The sequence below is a fragment of the Schistocerca gregaria genome, chromosome X, assembly GCF_023897955.1.
Source record: "Schistocerca gregaria isolate iqSchGreg1 chromosome X, iqSchGreg1.2, whole genome shotgun sequence".
NCBI classification, from domain to species: Eukaryota; Metazoa; Arthropoda; class Insecta; order Orthoptera; family Acrididae; genus Schistocerca; species Schistocerca gregaria.
The window spans coordinates 449,705,485-449,722,885 of NC_064931.1; the positions used below are offsets into that span (position 1 = coordinate 449,705,485).

Genomic DNA, 17,401 nt, shown 5'->3' on the forward strand with positions numbered 1-17,401 from the left:
GTCATAGTTGAAAAGGGAGTGAGACAGGGTTTAACGTATCCCGAACTGTATTCAATCTATAGGCCCTGCACTGGGCAAACTGTGAAGGAAACCAAAGAAAAATTTGGAAAGGGAATTAAAGTTCATGGAGAAGAAATAAAAACTTTACATTTGTCGATGACATTGCAATACCGTCAGAGTTGGCAAAGGACTTTGAAGTGTAGTTGATCGGAATGAATAGTGTCCTGATAAGAGATTGTAAGAGTAACATAGACAGAAGTAAAATAAGTTTAATGGAATATAGAACAGTTAAATGAAGCGAGTCTGAGAGAATTAGATTAGGAAATGAGACAAAGTGGTAAATGAGTATTGGTATTTGTGCAGTAAAATAACTCATGATGGCCGAAATAGAGATGAAATAATATGCAGATTGGCAATAGCATGATGAGTACTCATGAAAAAGAGGAATTTGTTAACTTATGATATAAATATAAGCGTTAAGAAGTATTTTCTGAATGCACTGGTCTCTGGTATAGTCTTTTATGGATGTGAAACGTGAACGATAAGTGGTTCGGATAAGAAGAGGATAGAAGCTTTTGAAATGTTGTGCAACAGAAGAATGCTGAAGATACGTATATCGAAATTAAAAATGAGAAGGTACTGAAATGAAGTGAGCGGAAAAGAAATTTAATGCACAGTTCGACTAAGAGAAGGCATCAGTTGACAGGACACATCCTGAGGCATCAATAAATTGTCAGTTTGGTAATGGATGGAAGTGTGGGAGGTAAAATTGTAGAGCAGAATAAGGACTGACTATAGGAAACGGGTTCAAATAGATGTAATTCGCGATAGTCGTGCAACGATGAAGACTCTTGCACAGGATGAACTGTCATGGATTGGTGCATCAAACCAGTTTTAGAACTGAAGATCAAAACAACGCATAATACACAGTTTTATTGACGCAATCGTGGCATCAAATAATCTGTTGACTGGGTTTCGTTACGTGTCTTCTCCCACTGCCACATTTCTACACTTCCGTGGTACGAGACGGTACTGAAAAGTATCACCTCCGAATTTTTTTATGTGAAAACTCAAAGCTTCTGAAATCAAACAGACGTTATAAATTTTTATTCTTTATATCTACTTACTTATTTCATGACAATCACCCTGTAGACGAACGCACTTCTCCCAACGAGACTAGTTGATACCGTCACTGCAGAATGTTTGATTTTGAGGCCCAGCCACAACCTCATCTTTGCTTGCGTCGTTTCATCATTATCAAAGTGAAATTCTCAGATATGTTCTTTAAGTTCTGAAAACATATGAAAATCGGGTGGGAGCGAGTTGGGACCATATGAAGGATGATCGATAACAGTGAACGCAAGGCGTCGGATTAAATGTCGCAGCCGTCGTGTGTAGTCTGGCTGGAGGAGAGGGTGCTCCATGTGTGGACGTACTTTTCGAATTTTTGCTTTCAGTTTTCTGAGGGTCTCTCACGCACCAACATAGTTGCGTTACACACAACCACATTACACGCTACTATTCGGTAGCGGTAGAGGGGTGTAACTTGCGTCACCAATGAGGGACAGTCGACAGAGTAGTATGAATGTCAAGTAACACCTTAACAAACATTGAGAAAATAATAAAAACTCTGAGGCACTACTTTTCAGCACGCCCTCTTAGTTCTGTAATGCTACGTACTTGAGTATGACACAGGACTTCATATAGCCACAGACTGTTCAGAGGTCGGAAGTGCGTAATGTCTTAATAATTCGTGACGATTGGGCTCACACGCGTTGTGGATCACTTATGTTTTATTAGAACAGTCTTTCGTCGTGAGTACATCATGGTAAGTTGTAATTCCTATACATTAGTACACTGTATCTGTATTTTATAGCGTTTTTCGTTAGTTTATTGTACACAACATATAAACATAAGAGAGAAATTAATCATCAATAATATTTTCTCCACATTCACCATTTATTGGACTATGCATTGTTAAGCTTGATGTAGTTGGAAAGCTAGGAAACTAGAGATGCAAAGCAGGTCGGCCACCGTAAACGGTAGCGTTTAAGTTACTAGAGGTAAACAGTAACTAGGGGCCATAAGAATTGCAGACGATCCCGGCAGATGTCCCAGGGAAGGAATTTCTGTTCAGATAATTAAGTGGAAATTTCATACAATGTCTAGATGCTGTTGTAAGGTGTCACAGTAGATGACGGTCGCAAACAGGTACGCCTTAGCATATGCAGCAAGCCTGACACCAGGTCCTGAGAACCGGAACGTCAGTGTATGAAATACAGGTTAGAGTGTGATGGAAAGACTTAAAACGGCTGTAATAGCGGTCCCCACTCCCTAGAGTGTCTCCACCCATAGGGTGGAGCAAAGTGAGGTAAAACACTGTTGTTGATAGCCATACTAGGAAGAGTAGCGACATCTAATTTTTAGCTGATCGCTTTTTCCACCAAACTAGAAGTTTGTTACTGTAAAGGCAGTAACAAACCCTACCTATAAGGTAGAAGGGAAAAGGCCTTTAATGTGATTAGCCAGAAGCACCTGGAAGGCTCAGAGCCTCACGTCAGATTGGTTGATGCCTGTAAAGTGCCGGTAGATTATAGATATAGACGAAACGTGTGCCACCACAATACTTTAAAAATTCCGGATATTCGTATGAGGTCATGCCGTTGGGGCGCCAACTTCGTGTCACTCATCGATAGTCTAGGGTAAGCTCCGTTTCAAGTCAGTTTTCTCACTTGGAGAGCTGCTCTCAGTGTTTATACTTTACAATTCAGCTTGAATGCCGACTGTTTGCTATCATCCCTCAAACTCTACACAGTAACTTCTGTTGTGCCTTCAGTCAAATCCTTTGCTTTTCTGATATCTAGAATTAGCCTTTAGTGTACTAGTTTAGTCTGAATGCAATGAACAACATAAAATATCTGACGCGTTGCGTAGAAAATTTTAAATCTAATTTAAAATCATTTCTCCTGTACAACTCCTTCCATTCCATTGACGAATTCATGCCGCATCTATAGAGTTCATTCCCAATTTTTCTTTGATTTCCTCATTGTGGACACCCTCCTGCCATTGTTCCCATCTACTAGTATTTGCAATCATCCTATCTACTTTCATATCCGTAACCTCAACCTTGTTGATAAGGTAACCTGAATCCACACAGATTTCGCTCCCATACAACAAAGTTGGTCGAAAGATTGAACGGTGCACAGATAACTTAGTCTTGGTACTGACTTCCTTCTTGCAGAAGAGAGTAGATCGTAGCTGAGCGCTCACTGCATTAGCTTTGCTACACCTCGCTTCCAGGTCTTTCACTATGTTGCCATCCTGTGAGAATATGCATCCTAAGTACTTGAAACCGTCCACCTGTTCTAACTTTGTTCCTCCTATTTGGCACTCAATCCGTTAATATTTCTTTCCCACTGACATTACTTTCGTTTTGAAGATGCTAATCTTCATACCATAGTCCTTACATTTCTGATCTAGCTCTGAAATATTACTTTGCAAACTTTCAATCGTATCTGCCATCACAACTAAGTCATCCGCATATGCAATACTGCTTATTTTGTGTTCACATATCTTAATCTCACCCAGTCAGTCTATTGTTTTCAACATATGATCCATAAATAATATGAACAACAGTGGAGACAGGTTGCAGCCTTGTCTTACTCCTGCAATTACTCTGAACCATGAACTCAATTTACCGTCAACTCTAACTGCTGCCTGACTATCCATGTAAAGACCTTTAATTGCTTGCAAAAGTTTGCCTCCTATTCCATAATCGCGTAGAACAGACAATAACTTCCTCCTAGGAACCCGGTCATATGCCTTTTCTAGATCTATAAAGCATACATACAATTCCCTGTTCCACTCATTATTTTCCGTAAGCTAAAGATCTGGTCCTGACAACCTCTAAGAGGCCTAAACCCCCACTGATTTTCATCCAATTGGTCCTCAACTAATAGTCGCACTTTCCTTTCAACACTACCTGAGAAGATTTTACCCACAACGCTGATTAAAGAGATACCTCTGTAGTTGCTACAATCTTTTCGGTTCCCATGTTTAAAGATTGGTGTGATTACTGCTTTTGTCCAGTCTGATGGAACCTGTCCCGACTCCCAGGCCATTTCAATTATCCCGTGCAGCCATTTAAGACCTGACATTCCACTTTATTTGATGAGTTCCGACTTCATTTCATCCACCCCAGCTGCTTTATTGCACTGCAATCTATTTACCATTTTCTCCACTTCCTCAAATGTGATCCTACTTCCATCATTATTCCTATCCCATTCTACCTCGAAATCTGAAACTTTACTGATCGTATTTTCACCTACATTGAGCAACTCTTCAAAATACTCCCTGCATCTGCCCAAGGCATCCACAGGATTCACCAGCAATTTTCCTGACCTGTCCAAAATACTTGTCATTTCCTTCTTACCTCCCTTTCGAAGACTGCTAATTACACTCCAGAATGGTTTTCCAGCAGCTTGACTCAGTCTCCAACCTGTTTCCAAAGTCTTCCCAAATTTTCTCCTCGGATGCTGCAATTATCTGTTTGGCTTTGTTTCTTTCTTCAACATAACTTTCTCTGTCTACCTTAGTTCTAGTATGTAGCCATTTTTGATATGCACTCTTTTTCCTTTTACAGGCTGCCTTGACTTTGTCATTCCAGCAAGCTGTTTACTTCATCCTACTTTTACACACTACTGTTCCAAGACATTCTTTATCCACGTCTAGTACTGTGTCCCTGTACCTTGTCCATTCCTTTTCCAATGACTGTAATTGACTACATTCAACTAACTGGTACCTTTCTGAGATCGCTGTTATGTACTTGTGCTTGATTTCCTTATCCTGATGTTTCTCCACTCTTATCCTCCTACATATGGACCTGACCTACTGCACTTTCGGCCTCACAATCCCAATTTCACTGTAGATTAAATAATGATCAGTGTCATCAAAGAATCCCCTGAATACACGTGTGTCCCTTTCAGCCTTCCTGAATTCATGATCTGTTATTTTATAGTCAATGACAGATCTGGTTCCCCTGCCTTCCCAAGTATACCGGTGAATGTTCTTATGTTTAAAAAACGGAGTTTGTGATTACTAAGCCCATACTGACACAGAAATCAAAGAGTTGTTTCCCGTTCTTGTTGGCCTCCATATCCTCTCCAAATTTACCCATAACCTTTCAATACCCTTCTGTTCGATTTCCAATCCTGGCGTTAAAATCACCCATGATTTTAACACTGTCCTTGTCCTTTACCCTAACAACTACATCACTGAGTGCCTCATTAAAACTATTCATCTTATCTTGATCTGACCCTTCACAATGTGAATATACTGACACAATCCTAATTTTCTTGCTAGATACTGTCAAATCTATCCACATCAGTCGTTCGTTTACATACCTTATTGCAACTACGCTGGGTTCCATTTCTTTCCTGATGTAAAGCCCTACACCCCATTGTACTATTCCTACTTTGACTCCTGACAGGTAGACCTTGTATTCTCCCACTTCCTCTTCTTTCTCACCCCTTACCCGAATGTCACTAACAGCTAAAACGTCCAGCCCCATCTTACTTGCAGCCTCTGCCAGCTCTACCTTCTTCCCAGAGTAGCCTCAGTTGATATTAATAGCTCTCATTTCATTACCATTTGTTTGCCAAGTCGTATCTTAGGAGTGCATGGTTTGTCAGTTAGAGGTGGGACTCCGTCACCTCCAAAGGTCCGAGGCATTTTGCTCTGATTGTTTCCAGCATCATATTTAAAGTACCAGGGAAGCAGGTTGCTAGCCTTACTTGCCCGGAGTCCCATTGGGTGTTACCCCTAACGGTTGAGGGATTAACCGGTGGATTTGGTAGTCTTTGCGGTATGAGCACAAAGGTGACCACGACTCCGAATATGTCCGAGATGCCCAGCCTTATTCCAAAGTAACTGGTATCCCGACTGTCAGGCCCACTTACTTGGCCACTCATACGTTGCCCGTGGTTCATGAACCAGGACATGACTACAGGAACCCACACCATGAACCACCAGTATTCACTTGGTTTATCAAAATTATTTCTCCTGGAAAATGAAACTATAATTATAGTTTTATGCTTGCGAGTACAAGTGGTTAGATGGAAAGCGTGGTGCATCGCGATCACTTGGTCGAACAGCTGGCTTGTGTGCGCTGCAGCGAGAGGAAACACTTTCAGAAATTGTTTTGAGCTGGACTGAGGGGTAAGAGCTCTTGCGCGGAAATGTTTATGTAAAGTTTTGGTGTTTCTAGGCGGTTAAAGCGTAAAGCAAATTGTGTCTTAACTCTCGTCAGACTGATTGAGTTTAGCATGCAGAAGAAAAGCAGTTTGGGTAAAAGAAAGAAGTGGGCTCGAATGCTCTATTTCATATTTATACTGCGCGACGTTTATTGCTAGATTACGACCGCACACAATGATAGACTGCTTCGACACGACCACAACACTTGTTCCATAAAATTCTGCATCCCACAATGTTGCCAGTTTGTGCAGATTGTCGGACTTTGGATTCTGAGTGCCCACCTTTATTTCCGCCTTATCTAAACGATTCGTATTTCGTCTCTGCGGCCAGGCGGGTGGCCAGGCTTTATGTCAAATACTGTACATGGCATGTGCGGGCGTTCAAAACAAAAATGTTGATGGTGTGGCCCTCAACTACATACCCTCTGATTCAGAGTTGAAATATTAAACGTTTTGTCTGGTTTCTTTGCCTAGGGGCTGGGTTACGCAGTTGCCTCATTACAAACCAATTACTGCTGAGTCTACAGTATACAATACGAATCCACACATTACTCGAATGGTCGAAGGTTCCTATCACTTGGCAATTGCGATCTATGAATGTAACATAGGACTGCAATTAAATAAAATCTGCATGTACTATTTTAACGACTTTAAATGATGAGCACGATATCAGAAGCACCTTTAAGAACGCTCTTTATTACTGTAGAACACTTATTGGTGTCGATTGTCCAGCAATTAAATAAAATATAAGTTGAATAACAGGGAAACAATAGATTCCGACTTCACGTAATTAGTTATGGGCAACAACATAGCTAGCGAGATATTCACTTCTAGACGCATATTACGTCTTCACTGCAGAAGCCACGGTAATCTCGCAAGTGCACGAGTCGACACTACGAAATATTTTTATCTCCCGCCACCACGTGCAAACTGCTCCACTTTTCAAGTCTTTCCCGCTACCGTGCGTCCGTCGCGCCGCACTATCCAGGACTCTCTCGTGTCCTGTGCGACTGTCCCTCGTGCCGCACTATTCAGAACTGTCCTGTTCTCTCTCGAAACGATCCTCCTCCCCCACTTACGTACAGTCTCTACACGTGTCCTTTTTGGAACGATTGCTGTGATCGGCTAGAGCGCTCCCGCCCTGTCTCAAAGCCAATGCACACCCGCAAACACAAAACACGTTCGAAATACTGGATTTACATTTAAATGACTATTTCCTATGGCTGGACCATAAACACCCTCTAACACACATTATTAAATACATAAACAAATTAAATAAATTTATATCAAGGGAATAGAACAGCAGTACGCCAGTAGGCTAATGTCTCTGTTCTTTCTAAAACGCAGTAGATAATTGACCAATTTCTTCATGAATAGTATTATCGGATATAAACAAAGACACAGATGAATAAATATATTTATAAGCATGCTGCTACCGTTTTTTCGTGTAACTGAGGAGTACTTATAGCCTGACGTGATGACCTCCAATAACTGATGTACTATTCAAGTTGCATGCCTGTAATTTATACCAATTTATGTTTACACTAACCACCTTCTAAAAACATACCGATTGACAAAATTGGATGAACCATTTAGATTTTGGAAATTCGTTGCTGGGTGTTACTTGTATAATTTATCTTCGGATACTAAACTTTAAACTAATAAAGATATTGAAAATCTGATTACAATTATTTGCACGACAATTCTGATGGTGTAATGCACATGTTTCTTTTTGAGGTATCATGATTCATCTGGCTACTATTAATTTCTATACGAACTGTGAAATGTCTGCCATTAAGGTTTCACAAAGTCCGCCATCTTTGGCATTCCGTGCATATCTCCTTCATCGACACTGTGTCACAATGGAATTCCCAGCCACGCGCTCGGCCTGGACCCCGGCTAAGGTTTGGCACTTTGCGGCCGCCGACGAGCTGCGGCCACGCCAACTCCAAACCTAGAATATTTTCAGGGCGCCCAAGCTCACCCGTTACCACACACATGGTTGTATGATCCTACTTAGCTGAACAAACAGTAGTCTTTCCTCTTGGAAGCTAGTTGTGTGGGGTCTTTAAGATAAAGCAAAACGCTGTGTATGGCCTTCGTGAGCTGATGGACTCCATATTTTCGTATCAGTTGTGGGAACCGACCAATGCAACCAGCAATATCGTGAAACGATAAAGCGCAGACTTGATAAACCATGATCCTGGCGCTGTCTAGTTCCAGCACATGCTGGTAGGCTCACCATTATCTTGTTATGAACAACGAACTTTCGAATGTTATTTCTGAATGAGAAACATGCTACGTAAGGTTTCCCTATGTACAGAATGTAAATGGGAGTTACTTCGACCTAATTTGTGGGGTTGTGCTGAAATTCTAATAGTTTTTATAGCTAAGCATGTGTAGACATCATGGCAACTTAATGTTTGTTACAAACTGTCATTAACTGCAATTTTAATGGTCATCAGCGATACGGAGGAGAGGGGAACTGAGGGAATCGGCTGGGGTCTTAGTGAACGAACCTCCTTGATAATCGGCGTAAGCGATTTAACAAAATTAGAAAGAAAGTTAAATTGGGTTGCTGAACGTAAATTTGGACCCCTTTAAAAGTGAAATACCAATCCGCTATTGTATTGTCCTCTCCACGTGAGATTGGTGACACCTTCGTGCAGCACCGAGGATGCAAGAGATTAAAGACCTGGCAGAAGTGAATGGGACAATTTTTTGTCTGGGAATTTAGGAACGCAACATTTGATCTGTGCATCCTCTAACAGTTGTTTTTAGAACTTAATTTATGATATTAGAGATATAAGTTCATTTTCTATCATCATAATTCATCATGGAAGGCAGAAAAATCCAATAATAACTTTGCAGTACGGTATATCTCCCTATCCATTTAACAATTAGTTGGAGGTTACGCAGAAAACTCAGTTAGTTGAACGTAGAATTCCATAGCCACTTATACTGTACTATGAAATATTTTTCAAAACCACAAGAACATCATTATGGAGCTTTGGCATGTGTGACGGGTGAGTGTACTTACCGAAAGCGGTTCTACGCGGCGAGATTTCCCTGGGTGGGGGGAGCGCACAGATTTCAGTTGCCAGTACCTAATAACAAACAGAGAAGAGATTTAAATGTGTGGTGCGTCATTTATCTGACACATTAACAGCAGCTTTACAGTGTACCGTGATTTTGGGGAGAACGCCGTAGAATGAAATTTTAAGGTGAGTATTTTAAACGGAGCAGAAGGCAACATTCTACGAAGATAAGAAACTGCGCCCTAAGCTAATAGTCTGAATTTCTCTCCGATTGTGATTCATCGAGAAAATTGACAGGCACTGTCCACCGTGTAGTTAAGGCGAACTGTATTAAGACTTCAGAAAATATTAATTAATTGATGCTATTATAGAATAACCTTATTTTGCTGAAGGCGGGTGTTAGTAAATTTTAAGTCAAAAAGCTCTTAAGGAAATCGTCTCTCTTTAAATCCAGAGAAAACTTATAAACGCCAGTAACATGTGCACCTTAATATTTTTCGGAAAATTTCAAATTCTTCAGGAAAATGACCCCTCAGAAAAAATTATTTTCAAATATGAGGTGATAAAAAGTTATCGTTCTGGTATGTAGCTAACATTGATATCAACTAAAGTTTTATTTTGTCGGAATACGTCGAGTTTCAGCTGGGTCTACAGCATAGTTTTTTTTATACAGATTTTTGAAGTATTCGTGTCGAGTAGGTTTCGTTCAAATGATGCTTGGAATATAATACCATCACGGGATAATTTGGATTAATTTCCATTAAAGGAAGTTGCTGGTCGTTTGTAAGGAGTCTGCGTCTTCATTTCTAGGAACTGTCGATTTGGTAATGGAAAGCAGTGGGAGGGGGAAGGGGGGGGGGGTACAAATTCTAGAGGAAGAAGACGCTTCAGTACAGTAAGCGGTTTCAGTTGGATGCAGGTTGCAGTAGTAATGAGGAGGTGAAGAAGGGGAAATTTGCATCAAACCAGTCTTCGGACTGAAGGTCACAACAACAAACCAGATCTTGCTGAAACCGGTGGAGTTCATCAGCATTGTCAACTGCCATGTGACACAAACAGTTTAGCTGGAACAAGAGTTTTGCAACGGGAATATTTTTTCTGTCACAAAGGGGATGTCAAACAGATTCTATTCAGACTATTGGTACGAATTAAATCAAAGTCATCGTGTAACACGGAGAGTGTTGCTTTTAAATTTCCAGTAATGCATACATTACTGATACACACATACAGGTCTCCTATAGTCATGACTTGAAAACTGGACAGATTCAGACACATACCGAGCCGCGCAGACAATCCTTCCCCCGGGTATCAGTCACCGTAAGAATAGGAGAGGAATCAAATAATCCTGCACATTGCCGCGCGGGATTAGCCGAGCGGTCTTAGGCGCTACAGTCATGGACGGTGCGGCTGGTCACGGCGGAGGTTCGAGTCCTCCCTCGGGCGTGTGTGTGTGTGTGTGTGTGTGTGTGTGTGTGTGTGTGTGTGTGTGTGTGTGTGTGTGTGTGTGTGTGTGTGTGTGTCCTTAGGATAATTAAGGGCAAGTAGTGTGTAAGCTTAGGGACTGATCACCTTAGCAGTTAAGTCCCATAAGATTACACACACACATTCCTGCACATTATTATTCTCTTGCACGGTGGTCTAGTATTTCACACATGGTATACTGAATTTAGAGCTCAAGCTCAGGAATTCGCTGGTGTGTTACTGCAAACATAAGACTTTATAAATGCGCTATAAAAACAGCGCATGGAGTTAACTCACAATTTATTTGTTGCCAATTAACGTCGCTACGCAACATCGGCCACTAGGGTATCAAACACAGACCTGCTGAAACGCGCAGATTATCCACGTAACGCCACAAATATGCGGTAAAACAGAATGCTACCGTTATTGTCTGCAACGCCACCTACCAACTAGTGCAACCCATTCGCTCTGTCAAACAAAACCGATAGCAAACGGTAACAGGTAGATGTAACGATTTTCCAAAAGATATTCTAAGATTCTCTGCGATATACAACTGAAACTTTTGTTTGTTGTTGACATCATTTAAAACAAGATAAACAGCATACCCAAATCGTTGGCCACTACGCTTCTCAATGTGTGGAATATTCGTGAACTCAGTGCTTAAGTAGTGGATTGTCGCAAATTTGTATAGTAAGTAAGTATGTACGAGGGTCAGTCAAAAAGTAATGCCTCCTATTTTTTTTCTACGTTTAATTGTCAGGAAATTTAAATGCAATTACATAGGTTGAAAACCACAACATTGAGGATCCTTTTGTCATTTTTCAATGTAATCTCCGCCCATCTCTACAGTTTTGGTCCATCTTTGAACAAGGGCATGTATCCCAGCACGGTAAAAATCACAGCTCTGCTCCCTAAGCCATTGACGCACGGATGTTTTGACGGCCTCCTCATCTTCAAAATGAATCCCACGATGAGCTTCTTTTAGTGGCCCGAACAGATGGAAGTCTGATGGTGCCAGGTCAGGGCTGTATGGGGGATGAGGCAAAACTTCCCATCCAATTTTGACAATCTCGTCAGAGGTGTGACGACTGGTGTGTGGTCTTGCATTGTCATGCAAAAGAAGAACATCTGCCATTGATTTTGTTGGGCGAACTCGCTGAAGACGTGCTTTAAGTTTTTTGAGGGTTGTGACGTATTGAACAGAATTTATTGTGCATCCCTGCTCCAAAAAATCAATCAGAATCACACCCTCTGTATCCCAGAAAACTGTTGCCATAACTTTCCCTGCCGATCGCACAGTTTTGAATTTTTTCTTCCTCGGCGAGCTTGTGTGACGCCACTCCATTGACTGCCTCTTTGATTCGGGTTCAAAAAAATGCACCCATGTTTCGTCCCTGGTCACAATTTTTTTCAGAAACTCATCTCCCTCCAAACGGAAGCGCTGCAAGTGTTGGGAGGCTATTGTTTTCCTTGCCTCTTTATTCTGATCGGTTAACATTCTTGGAACCCACCGTGCACAAACTTTTGAGTACCCCAATTGTTCAATAATCGTGATCACACTGCCTTTACTAAGAGAAATAATGCGACACACTTCATCTGCAGTCACCCGACGGTCACCACGAATGATGTCATCAACTTGCTGAATGTTGTGTGGAGTCACTGCACTCACCGGCCTGCCGCTCCGCTTTTCGTCAGTCAACGGTGTTTGCCCTTCAGCTTCCTTACAACGACGAACCCATCGTCTAACAGTGCTGACATCCACTGTCACAACACCATACACCTTCTTCAGTCTTTCATGAATGCGTATGGGCGTTTCACCTTCTGCATTCAAGAATTCAATCACACAACGCTGTCTCAAACGAACATCGATGTCGGCCATCTTACAAACTTCTGCTGTGCTGCCACCTGTTGACACAGAAAGTTACTACTGCAGTGGATTGCAGAAGAAGGTTTGAGGAATGGCGCCAAATTCAAATTTTTCACTTAACTTAATTTTTTTAAGTAGAAAAAAAATGGGAGGCATTACTTTTTGACCGACCCTCGTAGGTGTTGTTCGTCTTTCAGAATTCTGTATTTGTCGCTTCTCGGATTGTTCATCTGTCAGTGGTTTCTAATAGAGATGTATCACACGTATTCACATGTATTCATGATTATTATGCTGCCATTTTGGTATATCTCGCGTAATGTTCGCGCAGTCCTCTTCCAGTACGTATCTCCGTACTATGGTACGGGTGAAGCCTTCTCTTGTGTTGTAGAGCGTGTCACGAAGACGTTTCTTCATTTTGGTGAACAGCATCCACATTTAATTTCATCGAGAATTTCTATTACACTTGCGTACGGGCTACACCGATCTGTTACGACCCTACAAGAGCGACTTTAAGATCATTCGATGGCTGTTGCCATGCATACTTGGCTAAGCACCCCAAACACGGGTAGAATACTCTTGTAACCATTCGTACCTATGTCCTATACTTCACTTCTTTTACATGTTCATTGCATTTTTCCAACACACTTCCAACAATTTTAAGTTCCTAGTCACATTGTCTAATAGTAATTGTAAGTGACTGTCCAGCTTTAAACTGTTTCCTAATATTACCCATAAATACTTATGCGGTTGTACGTGCTTCCTCATTAATCTTGTAAGAACATACTCTCGTGTTCTCTCTCTTAGTTACAGGCATTATATTACACTTATCGGCATGTAAAGATAACTGTTCCTTCTTCCGTGAATGGTTAGTCGCAAGCACATGGCAAAAATGTTTCTGTACCAAGCAATCTATCACTGAAGGCTTCATAACCTTTGACAAACTCAGGAGGGGTATTTAAAGTAGAACAATTTGGTGAGTTATAGGGCTAATCAACGAGAAGCAAGTGCGACCTCGTTTTTCGCTGTGTGCAAGCCGTTTGAATCCTACAAAGGCAGTCTAACCTTGTCTGAATCGTCCTGTTTTCGTTTTTCGGGTGCTGCCGTTCTGGTATGGACGAGTAACGCATTAAGTTGTTTTGCTGTTGCTTTCTGTTGCTCTTTCTCAGATTACGTGTTACAAATATATGGTGGGAGTTTGGCTTGCATTGCACTGCTTTGCGTAATATTTTAAGCTTTATTTTCGGAGCTTAAATGTGCATTTAGCTATGTTTAAACTACCATTATTGTGTGATGTAGTGAATTTTAGAGGCACGTAGTACAGAATTGGGTTTCCATTAGTCCATCCGAATAAATGGGTTTGTTGAATTCATCACACTGTTATCTAGTAAAATTTTCCAATGCATACAGAACTCTTATTGTTCTATTCTTTCTTTTTTGATGATTCAAAATACCAAGTGTTACACTTACGAACGATTGCATGCATTATTGTAGCAATAATTATCGCCGGCCGCGGTGGCCGTGCGGTTCTGGAGCTGCAGTCCGGAACCGCGGGACTGCTACGGTTGCTGATTCGAATCCTGCCTCGGGCATGGGTGTGTGTGTGTGTGTGTGTGATGTCCTTAGGTTAGTTAGGTTTAAGTAGTTCTAAGTTCTAGGGGATTTATGACCTCAGATTCCCATAGTGCTCAGAGCCATTTGAACCATTTTTTTGGAATAATTATCAACTGAATCTAAGCTTTTGAGGTTTATTCACAATCTTGTGCCACTGATATGTTCATATTTAAGAATTCTGTTACTTTCTTGATACTTTACATATTACGTAACCTGCATCGAACTATGGCACCCACCTTTACACACGTTTTATTGTCTTCTGCCGGACTACTTGTGAAAGTGAGCCACTATTACATTCAGTATATCCATTTCTCAAAGTTACACACAGCAGAACGCTTTTGCCATTGCTTCGCATGCCTTAGGGGTCAGAAGGTGAGACACCATGTGCAGCTTCCGAGAGAGCTGGCTGAGCATCATCATGTACAATGTGACTGCCGTGCATCTTTAGATTTCAGATTTCTAAGCTAAAAACGTTATGGGACCATATTAATTCACATATACTTATATCACATAACTTGCATACAAGATGTGTTATCTATACGTTCTTGAAATCAAATAAATAACTTACTGGAAATGATTATGACCAAAGAATTCATCCAAATATTCATTTATATCCTCTGTCATTTCCACTGCGCAGGGCAAGTTTCAATTCCACTGAGCAACGCAATTAAAGGGTTGCCTTTTCGAAACCCCGTAACTGTCTCTCATTGCTACAGAGAAGCTTGAAATTTGGCTGAATATGCCTAAAACTTTCCTCTGTAATGGTGGCGCCTTAAGATTTCACCCCCTGACTGCGAAGCTTCAAACATCGTGCGAAAAAAAAAAAAGGATAGAGCTCAAATGTTAATGTGAGGCGTATGGTGACTTAATGATGTCATATTAGAACTAAAATTCACGGCAAATCTGCTCATCGCCACCTTGGACGCGTCACACAATGGGAAGGTCGTCATACCACCTCTTACCTACATTTAACCCCTTCTTTTGACGCTTCTGCGATGGAGGTCACAACCGCGGCGCCCAGCGTTGAAATCAAACAGTTTTCTTATGAGCGACCGAGGAAAGCATTTCTGACACGTTGCCGCTCAGAATCGACACGAAAAGTTCTGAGGCAGAAATGGTATCAATGAAACCAGCCCTTCCTTTGGGGCGTTATTTACCACGCATTTCGCGTTCGAAAACTCAGTGCGACGAGCAACAGGACGACTTTATTCGTACCCTTTGACGCTGCTGACACCCCACGGACGCTTCAATCCTCCTCTAGCGACATCGTTAGCTTGGAGCCCAAATAAATAACACCCCTTTGGAGTGTAGTGCGACCGCAGTTTTTGATCTGGTGTACAGGGTGGAATCACTAGGGACTTTCCAAAATCATTCGACGAGATATTAACGTGATCCGAAGCAGAAAATCACGACGGGGTGCGACGCTAACGTACGCTTGAATAAAACGGCGAAGGGTCCTTCTAAGACATCTCCTGCCCCCATTTCGGCAACATCCGCTGTGTCGCCTGCACACCTTTCAACGTTTCAAAAATATACCTATACAGACAGTCAGTGATTACTAAGCACCGGCATGGCAGGCATTCGTTTCGGTACCCCTCAGATTTCGTCTGTATTTCGTCAATGTCTCTAAAGGACCGTACTATGGTACGGATAAAGCCTTCTCTTGTGTTGTAGCGCGTGTCACGAAGACGTTTCTTCATTTTGGTGAACAGGTCGAAATAGCACGGACTCATTTTGGGTGAATACGGTGGATGTTCCGGTATCTCCCACCCTCTCCTACGCAGTCATGAGGCATCATGCATGCACTGCCAGACAGTACAATCGCTTTCTTCTCATTGCGTGACGACGGCGATGTCGCTAGATACTGCAGTAGTAGGCTGCAGTGGCCGTCTGTTAGAGCTCTTGAACTGGCCTCCCTCACTTCCAGACAGTACGCACTGCAACTGACTCACGACTCACACACAGCCGTCGCCGCTCACTGCACTACTTCAACTGACCTCCTGCTATCAGCTACAGTCAGCTCCCATGCCATTTAACTTACATCCTTCATGATACCGCAGTATTGCAACTACTTTTTATCAAACCCTAGTAAATATCAGTTGACAGCCATCCAACATCGGAATCCAGTCCATCTCTGCAGATTACACAGCTGTAGCAGCTTAGTTTTGATTCCACTTCTTCAAATGTCGCTTTCTAACATCCACTCTCGAAGAAATTCCTATCTTCGACGACGATCCGAATAAAACTCAAAAGTGTGCATTCCACCTACGCTATAAGAAGGCATAAACAAAGCCGAACATCACCGGGGAAGGATACGATTTAAATCACTGTGCTCACCCTCAAATTCCTGTGTTTAAAATTTCATCGCACCTTAACTGTGCGGACAACAGATAGAACGAATGCACCAGGAAGTATCTAGTCCGCTAACCGAGGAAGACCACGTGGGATGTGCAGACCAACGCCTTCCGCACATCCGCTCCTGCTCTTTATTTCTCTGCTGCAGAGAACACTGCTACAGTATGGAGAAACTCTGCACATGCTAATCAAGTTGATGTGGCTCTTCGTCAGACAGGCCGCACAGGCACAGGGTGTCTAAAACCAACTCTTGTCAGGAAGATCTTTCCGCACATGAGAGCAGCATTTCCACATGCAAGAAGACAGGTAAGAGCAGAGATTAAAAAGAAGCAACCAACATATCAAAGGCGTCCATTGTTTGGAACTCTTTCTTGTCCATGACGACTGAAGTCCAGAAAAAGTTTCCTCCTTAGAACAGCACCAGTTCCAAACACATCAGAAGCCTGCCGAACTGAGCTGCGAAGGGTAAAGTCACCTGGAGGATTAGAGACAGCAAAAGAGGATTTACCTTCAGGGTGCTATCTCTTGTACGGGAGGTGGAAGAGTCTGAACAGATTGAGAACAGGTTGAGAACAGGAGTGACAAAGTGCAAAATTAGTTTGGAGAAGTAGAATATCAGTGATGATGAAGTTTGTGTAAGTGGAAAAAGGCAGGCTTGGAATTATTCTTGGTTTTCATTAATGTGAGCGAACCCTGTGACAAGGAAGACTTGTTTGCAGCCAATGGCGGTGTCGTCGTAACCGCTGGATATTCGACTCAAAGCGTGAATATCTCTAAATCATTAATATCAGATTGTATTTTTAAGATTATATTGCGTT

General features: G+C 41.9%; 1 protein-coding gene across 2 annotated transcripts in view; it reads right to left on the bottom strand.

The window, feature by feature from the left end:
- The window catches only part of LOC126298648 (uncharacterized), a 432,853-nt gene that overhangs the window by 157,827 nt on the left and 257,625 nt on the right, over positions 1 to 17,401 (bottom strand). For both annotated transcript variants that reach the window (XM_049990060.1, XM_049990061.1), the window contains exon 2: positions 9,292 to 9,358. In XM_049990060.1, the coding sequence (XP_049846017.1) occupies positions 9,292 to 9,358 (67 nt within the window). The remainder of the gene's footprint in view (positions 1 to 9,291; positions 9,359 to 17,401) is intronic.